We start from the raw sequence: 21876 nt of genomic DNA, 5'->3' as shown, positions 1-21876 counted from the left end.
TGACTAGCTGGAGAATTCTGGGTTAACAGTTATTTTCTCTCAGCATCATTCCAGTATATTCTGGCCTCAACTGTTATTATTGGGGAGTAGACTGTCAGTCTACCTATTCCTCAGTAATTAATCTGTTCCCTGAGGGTGCAATTAAAAGCTTCTACTTGCTTCTATGTCCAACAGTTTCATGACCATGTGTACAAGCAGGAAAAGGGGGATGGTTCCTTGGAATTTTGGGGGATGGTCTTTAATATGAGAATATATGTATTTCAATTCTAGAAAATTCTCAGCCATTATTCTGCTCAATATTGCATCTCCCGCATTCTTTTTCATCTCTCTTATAGAGTCCATATATATTTATATGTACATGCGTGTATGTATATTATCTTTGTTATATATGCACACCGAATCTTCACATTCTATCTTGTAAATGTTCATCTTTTATATTCCCATTTTTTATTTTTCTGTGCTGCATTTGAGCATTTTCCTCAGTATAGTGTAGTGTGATTAAGAGTGGACACTCTAGTCAAATTGCATAGGCTGAAATTCCAGCTCCACCATGACTGACTTTGGAGCAAGCCTGTACACATGGTCATGAAACTACTGGACACAAAGGCAAATAGCTCAGCCTCTCTGTGATTCAGTTTCTTCACTTGTGAAACAGAGAAAATAATAGTGCCATCCTCATAAGATTACTATAAAAAATTAAGTGAGATCATACATGTGACATGTTTATAATGGTACCCGGTAACTTGCTTAGTAGTTTATAAATAATTATCATTTTTGTTGTTTTATTGGTATTCTGTTAAACCAGTCTATTAAGTTTTTTTTTGTTTTGTTTTGTTTTGTTTTTTAAACTTAGAAATGTTCTAAGGTATACTTCTGGTTTACAAACTGGAATAGATGTTCTATATCTTTCAGAATTTTTTTAAAAACTTTTATTTGAAATAATTTTACTTACGAAAGAGATGCAAAGATGTAGAGTTTCCTGTTACCAGCTACCCATTAACACTTTGCATAACTATATTATCGTGAAATTAAGTAAAAATACTAACACTGGTACAGTACTATTAACTGAACGACTTTATTCGGACTTCCCCAGTTTTTCCACTAATATCCTTTCATGTTGCATTTAGTCCTCATGTCTCCACCAACCTGACACCTCCTCAGTCTCTCCTTGACGCTTTTTGAAGAGTATTGGTCAGGCAGTTTGCAGCATATTCCTCAACTTGGGGCTGTCTGATATTTTTTCCTTGTAGATTAAAGTTACAGATTTGGGGGAAGAATACCTCAGAGGTAATGTGCCCATCTCGAAGCATCACATCAAGGAGTACGTAATAATCAGTATTTCTTATTATTGGTGTTAACCTTGACCCCTTGGTGAAGGGGTCTACCAGGTTTCTCCACTCCAAAGCTGTTTTTTTCCTTTTTCATACTTTATTCATCAAAAGCAACTCCAAGTCCAGCCTACATTCAAGGGAATCCATTAAGTTTAAAATTTTAATTTCTGTATTTGTCATTTCTGGCAGTTCTATTTGATTTTGATTTTGGGGGAGTCAGTTATATTCTTTTTTTATGACTTTATGATTTTAAATACATTTATTTAATGGTCTTTTCGGATAAGTTCTTGGAGCACTAATCCTTCTGGCTTGTTATTTCTGCTGACTCTAGTTCACAGCGTAGTGTTTCACCGTGTTTTTTAATTTTGATTTTAAATTTTGATTATAATCTTCTCTTCAGCGGGATATTATGTGCAAACATCCCATGGACCTGGGTTTTTGAACTGTTCTAACAGTGCAATTTCACAATTGCTTCTGCCAAAAATAAAACTGGCTTGGCAATAATATTTTTACTTTCTAATCTTGTGGGTTCCTGGATAACAGGAGTAGTATAAATGCAGACTGTAAACCTGCAGACTGTCCAGTTCAGAGGGCTTGATTATTCGAGAGAGATTTTTGCTGTGTCTTTGTGATAACAGACAGACTTTTATTTACTTGCTTATCCTTTCAGGATGCAGACTTACAGTCCTAGCTTTAAGTAGAGATCTCAGTTCAAAATCCCAACTGGGTGGGCCCTATATCTCATTTCCAGTCCCTATGTGGAAGTGGGAAAGAATAGTGTCCCACTGCGGGGAGCCGCAGGATTAGTTCATGATTTTTCTTCTCTAATTTATGGCTTCCTTATTATTTCTGGCACCTCAGTACTTCCCTTTATTGCAACCTCATCTCTGGATTTGTTTTTTATAAGTTTGATAGATTTAGCCAGCATTTCTGGGCGCTTATAACAAGAGAATTCTGTTATTTTACTCGACTAACTTGGCAGAGGCAAAAGTTTTCCCTATCCTTTATACCAATTTATTCAAAAACAGAAAAAAGTTCTAAAAGCTCAAGTTTGAATTCTGCTCCGTTTTTCTTACCCTTTCCAATATCTCCAATAGTAAATTCTGAGGACCCATTAAGTATACTGAAGTTAATTAAAATCACTCATGTTTGATTAGAGAAATCAAAATAAAAGAACAGTTAGTACTAAGAAACTAAATGGAATATATGTGAAACAGAAAGATAAGATAGTGAGAATAGAGCCACAGGTTAGGAATCAGGAGTTTTAAATTCAAGTCCCACCTCTACGGCTATGTAGCTGGCTGACCTCAAAGATAAAAGGTTGTATAATATCTAACATTCTATGATTCTGTTTAATTCATAAATTCAAACACACATTAGATGACCATGTTTACTTATTGACTTACCAGCCAATCTGCCTAGTGCTAACAAGGTAAGCTCTTTGAATTTCTGGTCCACTAAAAGTATGATAATTTGACATCAAATATAACATTTGCTATGTGTATTTCTTGTTATTGAAATTGTAAACAGCATTAAGACATTTGTTTACTTCTAAGTTTTAAGTGCAAACTGAAAACAAGCCCTCCCACTAACTTGACATTATATTAATACAGAATTCACAATGTACAAATTTATAATCATAAGAAATTAACCAGGAAATAGCTGCACTATTTAGGGTATACCATACACTAAAAAAAGAAAGTTATTTACTTACTTCTAATCTAAGGTCTCTGTATGTTTCTTCTAAAATTTCTATTTTGTTCTTTTGAGTATGCACAAACAATTCCCTGTGCACCTATGTATGATTCCTGACTTCCTACGATGGATCACGTAACAGATGAAGAGAAAAGTAAGCCTTATCTCATACTTTACCTTTTTTCTGGATCCTTTTGAAGGCACGATGAAATCATTTTTCTAAATGATTTTCCATATTTTTTCAGCATTTCTTTATCTTGAACACCAGTTTCCAAAGAAGGAGGATCATTCTGTAGTGTCAGCATCAAAACCTGTAAGAATTTTCCATATAATAAACACTGCTGAAGACTCAGGTAAAGTAAAATTAAATATCGTGGCCAAGATTTTTCAACATGGACAAACCCCAATATATAAACAGATTTTATTTTCAAAAAGTTCAGAACAATTATTCAGAAACCAGTTATTTAGGTGTTATCCGCATAAACAATAGCCTATAGAAAGTCAGCTTCCCAGACAACATGCCTGCCAGGACTCAACTGTATGAACGCTGTATGTCCTTTGGTTAAAATCCTTTCTTCATGTCTTCTGTCCCCACTCTTATACTGCCAAACTACCTTAAAAAAAATTAAAACTACAGCAAAGCTCAGAGTGTGTCCTTGCTGACTTTACCTATTCATGGCTTTGTCTCAATATGACACCTTGTAATCTGGCATTCTCTTCCCAGAGCTGCTCAGAAACTTCTATCTTAGCAATCACCAACGATGTCTTAGTTAATAAAGCTACAGCGTTTTTTTAGTTCTCATTCTTCCTACCTTCCTGCAGCAGCCGATAAGCTCAACTACTCTGTCCATCTCTTCCCGCTTAGAATTTTATGGAAACATACTAGCCTGATGCACAGAGATGTGAGGAAGGAAGTTCATATTTATGTGACGGGACTTTGGGTGAGCTGGGCTTTTCTATAATGTTGTGACTTTTTTATAAAAAGCATAAGCCATTTTTCTAAACACAAAGTCAACACTAAAAAAAAAAATGGGGCTATAATCCGAATTATTACTTGCTTTTCATATTTACTGGCTTCAGATGCACATTTACTGAAATAGAATTACTAAGGTTGGTGATATTTCTCATTATGAGCAAATAGGTTAACACATATATGTCTGGCTATAATGACAGGAGTCATTGCCTATAGTGGATGAAAAAGAAACCTCATGCTCCCTCTCAATCTCCTTTTTAAAATAAGCCATTTCTTTGGCCTAAAAATAGCCTCCCACCTTACAGTTATTAAAAAAAAAAATTCTTCTTAAAACCTTGTGAATATCTACTCTCTCCTAGAAGTAGTCAACCTTTGGGAAAACCATGGCCTTAAAATATCACTAATCTTACAGAATCAAAATTTCACCCATCAAACATGCAGGCCAATACATGTATGTTTTGAATATGGAGGGATACAGAAGTTTCTCCTAATATCCTTTTGTTTTGTCCTTCTCTACATTGTTAGAGCCTTAAAGGGGACAAGATAAGATATTTTAAAGGCTCTCAAGTGCACCCTACAGATATGAATAATATCACTATGACAATAATTCACAATGGTGGTGGTCCGTTTTAAACAGTCATATTGTAAAGTGAGCAAACAGAACTATAAACGATAGCTACAGCTACAAACAGGAGAATAGAATTCATGAGCATATTAAAACTCAGGGGTCACACAGATAAAATGATCACCAACAGTATTGCCGGCACCATCTTGAAACACAAAAAACTCATTCTGTTACTAATGCTGGGGGCAGGATTAACAACCACATTTCAAGTAACTACTACCTCAGAATATAATAATAGGCCTTTTAATAAAAGCTGCTTAGTGTCCTACAAAGCAAACTTTTATTCAATAATAATGAGAATACATATGTGAGGCACATGAACATTTTGCCTGAATTATCTTGTTTAAGATATGAAAAGCACTTAAAATAGTGCCTGACAAGATAAGTGCTCAATGAATGTTAGCTATAATTACTATTAATATGTATTCCTTCCAACCACCTTATAAAGCAGAAATGATCATTGTCCCAGGAAGGCTGTTCTACACAGGTGACTGTACAGAATACACACTAAAATGAGCGACATCAGGTCCTAATATCAAACTAGTTACAGAGTCAGGTCAACTCCGATGTAAAGTCATCCAACGGTCAACACTAAGTATCTGATACAGATGTTAAGTGCTCCGGGAGTCAGAAAGAATGCGGAGCAGAATTCTACGAACAAAAACGTCAAATCAAGAAAGGCACTGGGACATGAGCTGGGGCGGCACTCTGGATGTGAGCCTCACCTTCATGGGCGGGTACTTATGATAAGGAGCTGCCCCTGTAGCCAATTCAATCGCTGTGATTCCAAAACTCCAGATATCGGCTTTGAAATCATAACCTCGGACCTGTAAAGAACAGAGAGACGTATGTGATTACTTTTACCACCCTAAAAGCGCTTTTAAAAGGTAGCTTGTCATGTCTATCAAGAACCGTGAAAGTGTCTGTAAGCTTTAAAGCAATAAAACAAAGTAGGCAAAAGTTAAATATACTTGAAAAAAGGAAAAAAAGAGGCAACCTGAATGAATGTTCACCAATGGAGAAATTAAGTACAGTATATTCACTTAAAGAAATATTACATACTTAACTAAAACCGACGTTAATGAATTCTGTATGAAAATATGGAAAACCATCTGTAATAAGGCATTTACGAAGAAAAAAGAATATGAAATTGTTCATAAGTTTTGATACTATTACAAATAGGTATGTACTCTATAAAAAATAGAACAAAATGTTAGGCATGAGGTGAGTCTTGTTTTCAACATTTCCTATGCCGTTATTGTTTTTATCACCTTAATTTTTATAACAAAAAGTTACAAAGGGTATGAATATTTTTAAAGTTGTTGGTGTGATATTGCCAAATATCTCTCCTTTTAAACTGTCGCCAGCACATTATATAATTAACTATCTTAATTTTCTATCCTGAGCAATATAGGAGAAACAGGTGTTGGGAGTATGTGGTTTGAGACTTAAAATTAAAGCTCCGTATGTCATGCTGTCTTGACACCTGGTAAATAGGAAGGACTCTAATGACATCGGTGCACATCCCCTTCACGCACCCCCACCACCTTCTGCTCCTGAGGATAAGGTCCCTTAGCCCAGCAACTCGGCTTATCGACCAGACGAGGTGCAGGCCCCGCTTATCCCTGACTAGCAGGCTTCAGCTCCCTGCCAGCCTGCAGAATTATTCAGACGAGCCAATCACATCCTCACAAGGAAATCAAAGGGCATCTCACTCATTCCGATACTACGAACCCCGTCTGCCACAGGAACTACTGTTCACTCTGTTCCTGAGTGCAACCCTCCATGGCGTGCAGTGTCCTCCTCCCGTCAGCTATGTGTATGTGCAGTTAATAAACTGCAGTCCATCTCATCAGTTCAGGGTCAGGTGTGTGTTCAACCATTCGCTTAACTGCAGGCTGAGAATCCTTACCTCGCCAGCAGGGTGGCTACAGGCGTTACAACAGAGTGAAAAGTGAATTCGGTTCTACATAGTGAGTTTGATATACCAGGAAGACATTTCTGCAAAACACCTATAATGAGATGAAAATACCTATCCAGAGGCTTAGGAAATAAGACTGGTCTGAACGTAAATTAGAAATAATGACTAGGCGCAAAGCAAAGAGGATACTTTGTATGTCAGAGAAGAGTTCAAAAACCTGGTCCCGGGAAGCATTGCCACTGAGCAGAAGGAAAGCCAGAAAAGAAGTCAGGGAAATGGCCTGACAGGTAGGAAAAAATGAGAAAGCCACACTAGGGAAGCTAAGAAAGTTAAAGGTGGGAATGGCCAACTGTGTCAAATGCCACAAAGAGAACAAGACAAGGAACAAGAAATGAGAACTGGTTTCAAGATTTAGCAGAATTTCTGTAACATGATGGGATGAGTGACATCAGATTCAGTTTGAGGGCCAATGGAAAATGGGGATGTGAAGAAAACCAGTCTCTAGAGAACTACAGCAACGCAACTATATGTAAAAAGACTGTCATTTAACTGAGGAAAATATTATTAAACCAGTCTTCATTATATTATTCCTTCGGTTGTTTTTGGTATAAACTCTGGGTTTCTCATCTCCTTTGTAAAGTTTTGCAGTTTTTTTTTTTTTAAAAGAGGACCAAAGTCTTAATAGATGAAAAGAGATGTGTATTTCCCAAAGCTAACCTAGTATACCAAACAAAAGCACTACTCAGTGTTTTTCAATTCGTAACAAAACCCTAAACCATTAAAAAAAGACACAGTACCTGTTCCATAACTTCAGGTGCCATCCAGCAAGGGGTTCCAACAAAAGTCTTCCTCACTTTATTTCGGGTAATATCACCACCAGTTGCTAAAAAAGCACTAACTCCAAAGTCTGAAATAAAATACAACAGCAAGGTATTAAAAGTACAGTAAGTAACATAAATAACTAGGGTAATATCATAGTTACAGTCCTATATACAAACAGCATGACATCATCTTTCTGCTGAACTTCTTGGCTAAATTAAGACACAGGTCCTTTAATCCATTCCTCTCCTCCTCAACACAACTTCTCTGATTTTCCTCCTTACTCCAATCTATTTCTTCTCATCTTCCCAAATTGAAACTCTATATCCATGAAACTCCCCGATGACCCTTTCCTCCAGTCCCTAGCATCCATCATTCTACTTTCTGTCTCTAGGGATCTGACTAAGTACTTCATAAAGTGGAATGATACACTATTTTTTATAACTGGCTTATCTCACTTAGCATTATGTCCTCAAAGTTCATCGACGTTGTCACATGTGTCAGTTTCCTTCCTTCATAAGCTGAATAATATTCCATTGTGTGTATTTACCATATTTTGTAATATGTTCACTGATGAACACTTGAGTTACTTCCAAGATTTCGCCACTGTGAATAATGCCGCCATAAAAACGAGCGTATGAATATCCGTTTGAGCCCATTTTCAGTTCCTTAGGGTTACATAACCAGGAACTGCTGGGTCCTTTGGTATTTTTAATTGTTTAAGGAATAGTCAAACTCTTTTCCACAGCAGTTGTACCATTTTACAGTCCCACCAACAGTGAACAAGAATTCTGATTTCTCCACATCTGTTATTTTGTTTTGTTTTGTTTTTGATAGTAGCAATCCTGACGGGTGTGAAGTGGTACCTCCTCGTAGTTTCAATTTGAATTTCCCTGATGATTAGTGGTGTTGAGCATCTTTCCGTGTGGGTATTGGTGATCTGTATATCTTCTTTGGAGAAATATCTATTAAAACCCCTTTTTAATATGTTAATTTGTTGTTCAGTTTTAGAAGTCCTCTGTATATTATGGACATCATTAGTTTTTATAAGTAATTTACAAATATTTTCTCCAATTCTATGGATTACATTTTTACTGTTAGTAGTACTTTTGATGCATAAAAAATAATTTTCATAAAGGTCACTTTTTCTACTTTTTCTCCTTTGCCGTTATATCTAAACCATTGCCAAAACCAATGTCATGAACTTTTGCCCTGTTTTCTCCTCAGAGTTTCACTGTTTAAGGTTTTACATTTAGGACTTTGATCCATCTGGAGTTATTTTTTGTCTACGGTATTAGATAAGGGAGCTTCACTCTTTTGCATGGCGATATGTAATTCTCGGCACCGTATGATCTTTCCCCCACTGAATGATCTTGGCACCCTTGTCAAAATCACTTTATCATGTACGAAAGAGTTATTCTGGGGCTCGCTTTTCTGTTCCATTGGTCTCTATGTCTATTTTTATGCCCATAACTTCCTGTTTTTATTACTGTTGCCTGCAGTAAATTTTGAAAGCATAAGTGTAAATCCTCCAGCTTTGTTCATTCTTTTTCAAGACTGTTCTGATTATTTGAGGTTACTTGAGATTTGATACAGATTTTAGGATGGGTTTTTCTATTTCTGCAAAAAAAAAAAATCATTGAGATTACAGTAATAATTACATTGAATCTGTAGATCACTTTGGGCGGTACTGACATTTTAAGAATATAGGTATTCCCGGCTTTCGTAAAGTCTGCATTATGCCACTTTGCTTTTACAAAAGACCTACATAAGTATCTGTTTTCGAACCAAAAGAAATCCAAAAGGGATTTTCATTTTTACAAAAAAAAAAAAAAAAACCACGAAAGCAAGTATGAAACATGAACTTTCCAAAAGTCAGAGATACTCTTCACTTTAAGCCATTTGGCTTCCAAAAGATTTCAAAGAATGCTCTACTTCAGGATAGCAGGAGAGACCTGTATCAAGTCTTCTAATCCGTGGACATGGGATGTGTTTTTATTGATATATGTCTTCTTTAATTTCTTTCAGCAACATTTTGTAGTTTTCACTGTATAAGTCTTCCACCTCTCTGGTTAACTTAACTCCAAGTGTTTTGTTCTTTTTGATGCTGCTTGTAAATGAAATTGTTTTTGTAATTTCTTTTTCAAATTGTTTGTTGTTAGTATAAAATGCAACTGATTTTTGTGTGTTGACTTTGGATCCTACTTTGCTAAATTCAAGTAGTTTACAGAATGTTTAGGGTTTTCTACATATAAGATAATATAATCTGCATAGGGGGATAGTTTACTTCTTTCCAGTTTGGATGACTTCTTTTTCTTACCTAATTGTTCAATCTAGATCTTACAGTACTATGCTGAACAGAAGTGTCAAAAGCATCCTTGCCACATTTCGGAACTCAGAGGAAAAGCTTTGAGTCTTTCATCACTGAATATGTTGTTCATTGTGGGTCTTTCATATGTAGATTTTAGTAAGTTGAGGATGTTTCCTTTGTTCCTACTTTGCTCATATTTTTATTATAAAAGTGTTAAATTTTCTCAAATGCTTGTTCTATATTGAGAGGATCAGGTGTTATTTTCCCCCTGCATTCTGTTAATGTGATCAGGTGCGTTGATTTTGACATGTTAAACCATCCTTGTACTCCAAGAAAAAAAATCGCACTTGGTGATAGTGTATGATCCATTTAATATGCTACTGAATTCAATCTGCTAATATTTTGTTGAGGATTTCTGCATCAATGTTCATTAAGGAATACTGGCCTGCAGTTTTCATTGTAGTGTCTTTGGCTTTGCTATCAGGGTAATGCTGATGAATGAATTAGGAAGTGTTCCTCCTCTCCAATTTTGTGGAAAAGATTGAGAAGGCCTGTTATTAGTTTTTCTTTAAATGTTTGGTAGAATTCACCAATAAAACCATCAGGTCCAGGGTTTTTCTTTGTGGAGAGGTTTTAAATATTGATTTGATCTCCTTACTAGTTACAGGTCAATTCAGATACTCTATTTCTCTGTGATTTCATCTTGGTAGTTTTCATGTTTCAAGGACTTTGTCCATTTCATCTAAGTTATCCAATTTGAACAATTGTTCCTAGTACTCTTTTATGTTATTTATTTCTGTAGAATTGGTAGTAATGGCCCCACTTTCTTTTATGATTTTATTCATTTGAGTCTTCTCTTTTTTTCTTAGTACACCTACCTTAAGTTTTGTCAATTTTGGTGATCTCTTTTAGAACCAGCTTTGGATTTAACTGATTTTCTCTACTGCTTTTCTATTTTCCATTTCCTTCATCTCTGCTCTTAACTTTATTATCTCCTTCCATTGGTTTTGGGTTTAGTTTCTTTTTCTCGCTCCTTAAGCTATATAATTAGATGGCTGATTTGCCATCTTTCTTATTTTTTAAATCATGTATCTGTAGCTCTAAGTGTATCCCTTAACAACACTTTTGCTGTGTCCCATAAGTTTTGGTATGGCTGTGATTTTGTTTTCATTTATCTGAGTATTTTCTACTTTCCCTTGTGATGTCTTCCTTCCTTCATCACAAATCCTTAGTGAATTTTCTAGATTTACTCCTGTTATTGATTTCTAACTTTATCCCATTGTGGTTGGAGAAGATACTTTGCATATTTAACTTTTAAAATCTTCCTGAGACTTAATTTGTGGCTATCCTGGAAAATGCCCCCTGTGCACTTGGGAAGAATGTGTATAATGTTCTTGTTGGGTAGTGTTCTATTAATGTCTCTTAGATCTCATTGGTCATTGTGTTAAATCCTCTATTTCTTTATCTTCTGTATCTATCCAATATTGAGACCGATGTACTGAAGTCTCCAACTATTACTGTAGAGCTGTCTACCTTTCCCTTCAGTTTTGTCAGTTTTTGCTTTATATATTTTGCTGGTATGTTATTAGGTGGGGGAATATTCATAATTATTATATCTTCTTGCTGTATTAAAGCATCTATTAACATGTAGTGTACCTCTTTGTTTCTTGTAATCTTTTATGATTTAATATTTATTTTGTCTGATATTAGAATAGCTACCCTTGCTCTCTTTTTGGTTACTATTTACATAGAATATAGTTTTCCATCCTTTCCCTTTCAATCCATTTGTGTCTTTGGATCTAAAGTGAATCTCTCATAGGCAGCATATAGTTGAATCATGTGTTTTATCCACTCTGCCAATCTCTGTCTTTTGATTAGAGAGTTAATCTATACAACACAATGACATTTCTGTCATTGTGTTATTTTCTATAGGTCTTATAGTTTTGTCCCTTGTTTCCTGAATTACTTTTGTGGTTAGCTGATTTTTTGTTGTGAAAAGCTTAATTTTTCCCCCTCATTTCTTTATGTGTATTATCTATAGTTATTTTTTTAATGTGGATACTATAGGAATTACAGTTACCATTCTAAAGTTGTAACACTCCAATTTGCATTTATACCGCTTACCTTCAATAAAATACAAAAACTCTTCTCCTTTACAGCATTGTTCCCACCCTTTTGGTTGATGATTGTCACAAAATTATATCTTAATACACTGTGTGCTCAAAAACATAAATAAATAACTCTTTTCAATGTATTAGTCTCTTAAATTATGCAGAAAATAAGACTTGAAGTTACAAACAAATGTTACTGTAATACTAACTTTTAGAACAATAATTGTTTTTATTATTAGTCTCTTAAATCATGTAGAAAACAAAAAGTAGAGCTACAAACCACTGTTACAATAATACAGTAATGGCTTTTACATTTGCCCAGGTGTTTACCTTTATTGAGATCTTTATTTCTTCATACTGCTTGGAGTTAGTGTCTAGTATCTTTTCATTTCACTTTGCAGAACTCCCCTGAGCATTTCTTGCAGTGCGAGTCTAGTGGAAACATGCTCCTTCAGCTTTTGTTTATCTGGGAATGTCTTAATTTATCCTTCATTTTTGATGGAGTTTTACCAGATATAGGATTCCTGGTTGATAATTTCTTTAGCACTTTGAATACGTTGTTCCACTTTCTTCTCATCTCCAAAGTTTTTGATGAGAAATCTGCTGAGTGACAACCTTACTGAATCTCCTTTGTGACAAATCATCTCTCTTGCCGCTCTCAAGAGTCTTTGTTTTCGGCTTTCATAAGTTTGATTATAATGTGTCTCTGTGTGAGTCCCTTAAAGTTTATCTTACTTGGAGATTGTTGAGCTCTTGGATGTTTATATTCCCATCTTCATCAAATTTTGGAAGTTTTCAGCCCGTATTTCTTTAAATATTCTCTCTGCCCCCTTCTCTCTTCTCCTTGTGGGTCACGTACAATGTGTATGTTGGTCCACTTAATGGTGTCCAACTGGCCCCTCAGGCTCTGTTCACTTTTCTTCAACCTTTTTCCTTCTATTCATCAGAATCGCTAATTTGTTTCCTTATTTTCAAGTTCACTGATTCTTTCTTCTGCCAGCTCAAATTTGCAACTGAATCCTTCTAGTGAGTTTTTCATTTCACAGTACAAGTTATTGTACTTTTTAGCTCCAGAATTTCTTTTTGGCGTGTTTCAGGTTTTCTTTTTGTTAAGAGTCCCATTTTGTTCACACATCATTTTAATTTCTGTTCATCTTCTTTCAGTTCTCTGAGTATCATCAATATGGCTGTTTTAAGTCTTTGTCTAGTAGATCTGCCATCGGTGAGCTTCTGTTATTTACTTCATTTGAATGGGCCATGCTTTGCTGTTTTTTTTTGAATGTCTTCTGATTTTGTTGTTATTAAAAACTGGATATCTAATCTAATAATAGGGCAACTGTGGAGATTAGATTCTATCTCTTCTCCATGGTTTGCTGTTTTTGGTAATGTTTTTGTTATTGTTGTTTTGGTTGCTGTAGGCTGCATCTGTGTCAAGCATCAGACTGAGGACTGAGGTGTAAACTTAAGGTCTTCTCTGATCTTTTCTGCACTTTTTCCTGGGCATGTGGAGTCACTTTCCAATTTTCCCTGTAAATGTAATTGTTTTTTTAATAGCCTAGTCTTTACTGTCTGGCTCCGAAAGGGGAAAGAACAAAATGAAGGGAAGAAAAAAAGGTGCTAGCCTGTTAAGTCTCGTGGAAGTCACTTGAGGGGGTAAGGTACAAATACTATGGCTGCTTGCCTCTTTGCCTGCACCCTGAGAACAGAATCAGCAATCAGTGATCGGGGCACAGACTCCTGATATTTGGAGGACAGAATGCTTTTTGCCCTCACAGTTACCACAGCTGTGTGCGAGCTGCTCCAAAAACATGCACAGCTGCCCACAACATGGCTGATGGGCGAGAAATGAGTGGCTCTGATATTGACCAAATTAACCACGATTTACTTTCCGAGACTTCCTCTAGAAATTCCAAGCCTTCAATGGTCCACAGAATTCTAAAACAGTTACAGTAAGTCCTCACTCAACATCATCAATAAGTTCTGTGGCTTTAAGTGAAATGATGTATAATGAAACCAATTTTATCATGGGCTAATGGATATAAACAAGAGTTAAGTTCCTACAGCATCTCCTCAAATTTATAACAAAATACTATTGAACGAAGTTATTTGAGGACCCGCTGTACATCACACAGATTCTGCCATTTCAACTGCTGTCTAGGTGGGGAGTCAGATTCCTGGTGCCGCCTACTCGCCATCTTCCCAGAATCCTCTTTAGTTTTTTACCACTCAGTTTTGCTTCTTTAAGCAATACAGCACAATCGTGCCTGGTGATAAATCGCAGCCTATATATTCTATTTTGACTGGCTTCTTTCATCCTCTGTCTTTAGAATTTATTAATGCTTTTGTATATAGTTGTAGTTCTATTCAATTTCACCACTAGATAGTATTCCACTGCATAAATTAACCATTTTTTTTATAAATTGGATTTTATACAATGGATACAAGTGTTAATTTATACAATGGGTAAATTTATTTATGCATTCTACTAATGAAGAAGTTGGAACTGTTTCAAACTTTCAATGCTTATGAGCACCATGGCTCAGGTAAGCAAGTTTCCCCAGGCCATGCACTTAGGGGCCAGAGTCTTAGGGTATGCCAGTCTTTAACCTAATGAAGTGTTTGTACTAATTTATACTCCCATGATCGGATATTAGACTTTTCCTTGCTTTACATCCACACTAACAACTAGTGGTGTTAGATATTTTTTGCCAGGTCAATCAGTGTAACGTGATTTCCAACGTTATTCTACTTTGTATTTAACTGATTACTAACAAGGTTTAACACCTATTATACATATGTTTTGATGTCTTCATTTGGGAAGTCTTCTATCCATTTTTTAATCATATTTTTTCTTAATGAGTTCTTTACATATTCTAAATTTGAGGCCTTTATCAGTTATTCATGATGCAAGCAAGCATCTTTTCTACTCTGTTGTTTGCCTTTTTACTTATTAATGGTGATAAATTGTTTTTCTTTGAAGAATAGAAGTTGCTAATTTTCAAGGAGTCAAATTCATCAATCTTTTCCTTTACGTTAGAGTATTATGTGGCTTGGTTAAAATATTCCCTTATATTAGGACATGAAGATGTGTGTCTAAATTATCTTCTAAAGCAGACGAAAGAATTAACTCTTGGGTGATTATCGTTCTCCTGCCAAACACCTAACTGTTCCGGCAGTGGGCACGGGACTAAGATGAGGTTTTCTCAGATGATCTGCTTACTCTACAATCCTGCGGTTCCACCATTCTGGAGCTTCGGCCCGGAGGAAGGGGTATTTCACCAGGACAGCCACCAACTCTTATCTCTTCAGCTCTGAATCTCCCAAAACTGCACTTCCGCCTCTCAGATGCCTCTTCTTAATTGGCAAATACCCCATTTCTCGCAGGACATAAGCAACTCTGTATCGCCTTTCTATATACCAATCTATTTTTTAAACACAATGAGGTTTCTTGACTAATTCTCCTTCAAAGAAAAGTACAGAATGCCATGGGAACCCACAGATGAAGATCTTAATGCAAGACAAGGAACAGATAACTGGATAACTACAAGGTAATGAGTAATGGCCGGAAAAATGTCAAAAATCAAAAATGAAGGTTGAGTTGTGGAAAAAACCTTCAGAGTCAGAAGGAATGTACCAACATAAAATGCTTAACTAGAAATGGTCCAGGGAAGAGAAAATTGTCTAAGAAAAGATAAAAGTTAACCAAAGTGGTTCATTTTAAAAAATGATAATCATTACCTGCAATCTGTACTGAGCCATCTTCTCCAAGAAGAATATTTCCAGCTTTCACATCTCTTTAAGAAAAATAAAAATTAAGTATTAAAAAAAAATACCTATTCTTTGGAGTCACATGATTTAAGCATTTGTCTACTAGAGTCACTTAACACCAGCAATACTTAAGTTTTCTATTTTGCATTAAAGGGTATTAAGGCCAATAATAAAAAATTTTTTTAAATTTAGTCACTTGTACTAGAATCCAAACATTGTAAACACAAAGCCAGAATAGCATATAGCTATAAATCTAGAAAACCCAAGGTGATTCGATACTTGATTGGAATAATATTCACCAAAGAATGTGATCCTCATCTACCCTCACCTAATTCTACTTTTTGAAATGTATTGATTTTTTTCCTACACCCTAAGATATGGTCAAAAATTTTAAATGGTCACTATGTAATTGAAAACATGGATTAGTCCATGACTGTAGCATAAAGACAAATACAAATTATTACAACATCTCCATTTTTATTGGTAATTATTTATAACAATTCAAATAATACATGTATCCACTCTTGTTATAAAAATCTAAACATCACTGAAAAGGCCAGTGTCCCTTTCAGTACTATTCTCAAGTTTAGCATTCTCTCCAAATTTTTCAACTATTATCAGTCTGATTAATGGAATATGTTCCTGTGACACATCTGGATTTTTCTTCCAACATAAATGATATCATACTATCTATTCCAATCTACAACTTGTTTCTCACACAACAACATGTTAGTAGTATCTGGCAAAATTTTAAATCCCTAAATTCTATGAGTAGCAAATCCACTTCTTGATAACCTAGAGTAACTCTAATAATGCACAGAGAATGTACAAGGGGTTTCACTGTGACATTTGTAATAACACCACCAAAATGGTAATAACCTAGAAGGCTAACAACAGCAGAAAGGTTAAATTAATTCGATTACATCCATGAAATGGAATAAGGTCAATCAACATGTTACAACTTGAAATACTCTCTAATACATACTGCTAAGTAAATAAATCAAGCAGGAAGCATTTTGTATGACACCATTAATGTTAAACACACACACACGCACACACGATCTTTCCGTACACTCAAAATAGAAAGCAATGAATGGCTCCTTTTGTGGAGAGAAGTGGGACTGGAGTCAAGGGGATCGGTATTTACCTTGTGGGAATGGACTCATCTCTTTATTTTATAATTAAAAATAAATATGATTAAGTAAACAAAAGAGAGCTGGCTATACAAGAAAAGCAAGGCTAGCTTACAGAGGAAAGCCTTGTCTGTCATGAAAAAGAACCAATGAAAAGCACAACATCTTATCCTTTCCTTGTCCCTATCTTCTTTTCCTGCATCTTAAGATACAACCATTCCTTGGTAAACAATGAACAATAGCTTCCCAACTCTCTGTAGCAGCATCATCTGTAGCACCATTGCCAGACCAGCATATATAATACCTTTCCTGAATATATACCAAAGCATAAGGAAATCATGTTATGAGTGTTTTGTACTGCTTATAAATCAAAGTAATCTACAGGATATTTTCCCAGAGGCTGACTTATGTGGAAGCTGACTCACTTTGCTCCATAAACCTAAAGTCTCTGATTCTAGATACCATGAACAGGAGAGAACTGAAGACATTCCCTTCTCTTGGAGACAAAGACCATGCAACTGAGTCAACCATGAACCTTCGACTCTCTTTTCTGAGCTCATCTGGAACGATACCTAAAACTCAATAGAAAAAACAGTGTTGAGTTACTTCCTCTTCTGTGTTTTTGCAGCAGGCTATAATACAAAGTTAGCACAGATAACAGAAATATGATCATATTTCTGGGTCTGTCTCTCTCATTTCACCATAAGCCATATCTGGGCTGTATTACATTTCTGTATCATTTGCACTTACTTATTTAGTATTATGATTAGAACATAGGAGCATCTCCCAGATACTCATCAAATAGATTTAAATAACTAAATAGGAGACCACCTCCCTCAAATCCTTTTACGGAGATAAGTGTGATATCAAATAAATGAATAAGTAAATAAACCCCCCAAAAAACACTAAAATAGAAGTTGATTATTTCTGGAGAGAAACAGAATGTCAAAGAAATCAATCCAACTAAATACCAAAATAAAACTTGATTATTCCCTCCCTGCTGTCTCAACCACCATTTCCCATCTCCTAACTCTATTCCAAATAGTTAGGGTTAGAAACCAACACACTGCAGTCTAATAGGACAACCCCCACTTCCCATCAATAGGAGGCCAGTTAAACTGTGGTATATATCTATGTAATAGAATACTGTGAATACTAATAAATGTGTTAATATAGAACAATCTCTAAATATATTCTTAAGTAAGAATAGTACATATAATATGTTGCCATTTTTTTAAACAGGAGGGAGGGGGAGATATACATTATGTATACTGACATAAATCCCTCTCAAAGAAGTGACAAGAAAATGGTAAGAAGTGGTTCCCTTTAGACCAAGGGTATGAGAGGTTCAGGGAAGGAAGAAGACTTTTAAAAAATTATTTTTTTAAGGACAGTTTTAGATTTACATGAAAATTAAGAAGATAATGCAGAGAAGTTCTCATAAAAGTTAAACTCAGTCTCGCCCATTATTAACCTCTTACATTTGTATGGTACTTTTGTAGAATGAATGAACCAGTATTGATGCATTACTATTAACTAAAACCCACAATTTAATCAGCTTTTTAAAGTTTTCACCTAATGTCCTTTTTCTCCATCCAGTACACCACTAACTACAATTAGTTGTCATGTCTCCTTAGGCTCCTCTTGTCTGTGACAGTTTCTTTAACTCTCCTTGTTTTTGATGATGGCCTTGACAGTTTTGAGGAGTAATGGTCAAGTATTCTATAGGACTCCCCTCTAATGAAATTTGTATGATGTTTTCCTCCTGGTTAGACTGGCGTTATGAGTTTTTTGGAAGAAAAACCACGGAAGTGCCATTTCATCACATCATATCAAGAGTACACAGTATTGACATAATTTGGCCACAGTTGATATTTAGAAGACTTATTTTTTGGTCAGATGCCATTTTGTGCTGTTTGAACTTTTTAAGCCATGTATACATATTAGCTATTTAAATAATGTTTTCTGAGTTTTTGTCTTTTGTAAATGAAGAGATAGCGATCCATTTTCAGTGGAACCTTCACTTTGGGTGACTACTTTTCCCGATCAATTCCCTAGGTAATTGATTCATGTTTCCCTTTGAAACTATAAGAGCAATCTGTAGAACGGCTTCCAGAAGTAAAAAAAGAGGAATATCATGAAGCTAAATGGCTTACTGCACAATCAAACACACCTGTCCGTCCTCACATAAAACAGGACAACTGACCCTCCAAGGAAAAGATTTGTTAACTAAATATCTGGAAATCAATATAGTCCATGATTAATGAATCATTTTTACTCTGCCACAAAGACTAATAAAGCAACCCAGCAGCCCCAACAGTGAAATCCTCCATCTACTCTTAAATAGCAAGAACAGTGAGCTTTGTTTTCCATAGCTTAATGCCATTTCTCACACGTCACTACTTCACCAAAGTTACGAATTCCTTCTAAAATTACAAGGAATATCATAGACATGCTTGATTTTCTCATGATTACAGAACACAAGTTTCTCCCCATAACATTTTTATGACTCATAAATAGGCCTGGTTTATAGAAAACTTGAAAAAGGTCAAGAGAAACAACAAATAAAAGCTGGCAAACACACTACATTTAATGAACGCATCTTAAACTGACTAAATAGCTAACATTTCTTTCAGAGCTAACTTTAATGGGAAAAATATTTGGGTAGGTAGATACAGAGAGAAAAGTATAAGTTTAATTCAGAGATCTGTTCACCCTAGTCAAAAACCTCTAAAGTTTAGAGGGTCAAGGGGAAAACACAGTAGGGATGAAAAAAAAAAAACGAGTAGATTTTAAAGATACAAGAAGTAGCAAGACCTACTTAAAATATCCATCTGTTCCCCAATAAGACAACCTTCCCCCAAGCCTGCTGCAGTCTCAGTGCAGCTCGGCTAAAGTGTAAGGAGTGGTTCTCAGCATTGGCTGCACATTAAAATCACTTGGAGCGCTCTGAAAAGTCCCAATGCCAAAGTCTCATCCCAGACCAATTAAATAAACTTCTGGCAGTAGATCCGGGAATGGTACTTACTAAGTTTCCCAGGTAATCCCAATATGTAGCCAAGGTTGAGAGTCTCTGATTTAAAGTGTGACACAGAAAATTTCCATTACAGCAACATGGCAAACTATGCATGGCAAATGGAGACTTTTATCACTACTACCCAGGCCTTTGCTCCAAACACACTATTCATTCCCCTGCTACAAACAGAAGGAAATGCTGGCTGAATTAGGGGGAAATACGTCACACAGCTGAACATGAAATAAAAAGGAAATCATAAAGTTTCAGAATTGAAAAGGGACACTTAAGAACCAGTGCAGTAAGACCTGGGAGACGGAACAGAGGAACCGCCCCTGCCCTCCGCACCCCCTACCCCCAAATGGCGAGGCAGCCCAGGTTTTGAAATTTACCCCCAAATAGAAAACACGGCGCTGAGCTAGCCAGTGTAAGGGCGAGAGACAGAACTGAGACCCTTCATTAAGCCTGGACCCTGGGAAAACCGAACCGCAATTAAAAGATACACTTACCAAAGGTAAGCTAGAGCACAGCCATGCTAAAACAAGACCTCATGGTCTTTATACAAAATCATTTCTAGGAATAAAAAGGGTCATTATATAGTTTAAAAAGGAATAATTCACCAGGAAGATAACAATCCTGAATCTATATGTACCTATTAACACATCTTTGAACACAGAGGACTGTAGTTCAAAGGGTCTCCACCAACTTCTGGTCTCCATTTTTCCAATGGGAAGGTAGCTCGTAAACACACTGATGCTCTCTCTCAGTCTGTTCAGGCTGCTGTAATAAAAGTATCACAGACTGGGTGGCTTAAACAACCAAAATTTACTTCTCACAGTTCTGGAGGTTGGAAAATCCAAAGCTGAAGCAGTGGTTGATCTGGTGTCTGCTGAGGATCTGCTTCCGATTTCAGAGGTGACCATCTTTTTTCAAGAAAGTTCTCTGGTATCTCTTTTATAAAGATACTAACCCCATTCATGAGGGCTCTACTCTCTCAAAGGCCCCACCTCCAAATACTATCTCACTGGGGACTGGGTTTGAGCATAGGAAATTCGAGGGGACACATTCAGTGTACAGCTCCCCCTACAAGATGGGTTGCTTTTCTCTTGCTGCTTTCAAGATATTTTCTGTGTTTAGGTTTCAACAGTGTGACTATGAAGAATCTAGGTATAGATCTCTTGGTATTTATCTTATTTGTGGTTCTTTAGGCTTCTATAATTGGTAGATTGTTTTTCTTCAAATTTGAAAACTTTGAGACATTATTTCTTTCAATACTTTTTCTATCCCTTTTACTTATTTAGCTAAATGAGAGTTGGTATATTTTACAGACTAGATGTTGAAAGTCATACAATCGAGAACAGACTAAATTTGTGCCTGCAAGTGAATTGATTCACTACTTTCTGAAAAAGACAGTGACCTTAATGTGTGTTTCAGTGTGTATTTTGTGTTAATTTTATTATTAACTATAGAAAGTCTGCAAATGGAAAGGTTTAGGAAAAAGAATATACTTTCATCATGTTACGAAGACTTTTTTAAAAACAGTGATATAGTTATGCTAAATAAAAGATAGTATATTTAAAGAATAATAATTCTAGCTGTAGAACTAAATTCTATTCAGTTAATAATTCAAAATATAACTGATACTGAACCAATATACACCCAGTTTCATTGATTAACACAATTTTTTCTAAGACTTTGGAAGCAGACTGCCTAATTCAGATCCCAGCTCTGTCATTAGTGGGTGACCTTTGGCAAGTTAACTCGCTTTGCCTTTTTTCCTCATCTGTAAAATGAGGATGATACCAGTACCTACCTCATAAATTAACTGTGAAGATTAAATGAAGAAATACAGACAATGCACTTAGAACAGTACTGAGCATACAAATTTCAGTGAATGCTAATTGTCATTATTATCTATACCAGAAGTCAATAAACATTTTCTTAAGGGGCCAGATAGTTAAATCTCTTAGGCTTTTTGGGCCAGATGTTCTCTGTCACCACTATTTTGTTTTTTTATTACAAAAGCAGCCACAGACAATCTGTAAATAAATAGGTGTGGCTGTTTTTGTTTAAGAAACAGGCATAAAACTAGATCCAGTCTGTGGGCCATAGTTTTTCAATCCCTGATGATCTGCATGGCTGTAGAAGACATTTTTTCTCTCACATAATGTAGTCT

General features: G+C 35.8%; 1 protein-coding gene across 2 annotated transcripts in view; it reads right to left on the bottom strand.

The window, feature by feature from the left end:
- The window catches only part of OXSR1 (oxidative stress responsive kinase 1), a 77698-nt gene that overhangs the window by 19121 nt on the left and 36701 nt on the right, over positions 1 to 21876 (bottom strand). For both annotated transcript variants that reach the window (XM_016124001.2, XM_016124002.2), the window contains 4 exons: positions 15525 to 15580; positions 7343 to 7452; positions 5350 to 5451; positions 3204 to 3337 (listed from right to left, as the gene is read on the bottom strand). In XM_016124001.2, coding sequence (XP_015979487.1) covers positions 3204 to 3337; positions 5350 to 5451; positions 7343 to 7452; positions 15525 to 15580 — 402 coding nt within the window. The remainder of the gene's footprint in view (positions 1 to 3203; positions 3338 to 5349; positions 5452 to 7342; positions 7453 to 15524; positions 15581 to 21876) is intronic.

The sequence above is a fragment of the Rousettus aegyptiacus genome, unplaced genomic scaffold, assembly GCF_014176215.1.
Source record: "Rousettus aegyptiacus isolate mRouAeg1 unplaced genomic scaffold, mRouAeg1.p scaffold_m13_p_4, whole genome shotgun sequence".
In the NCBI taxonomy this organism is placed as follows: Eukaryota; Metazoa; Chordata; class Mammalia; order Chiroptera; family Pteropodidae; genus Rousettus; species Rousettus aegyptiacus.
The sequence above is the reverse complement of the archived record's forward strand: the minus strand, read 5'-3'. Positions and strand labels throughout refer to the sequence as shown.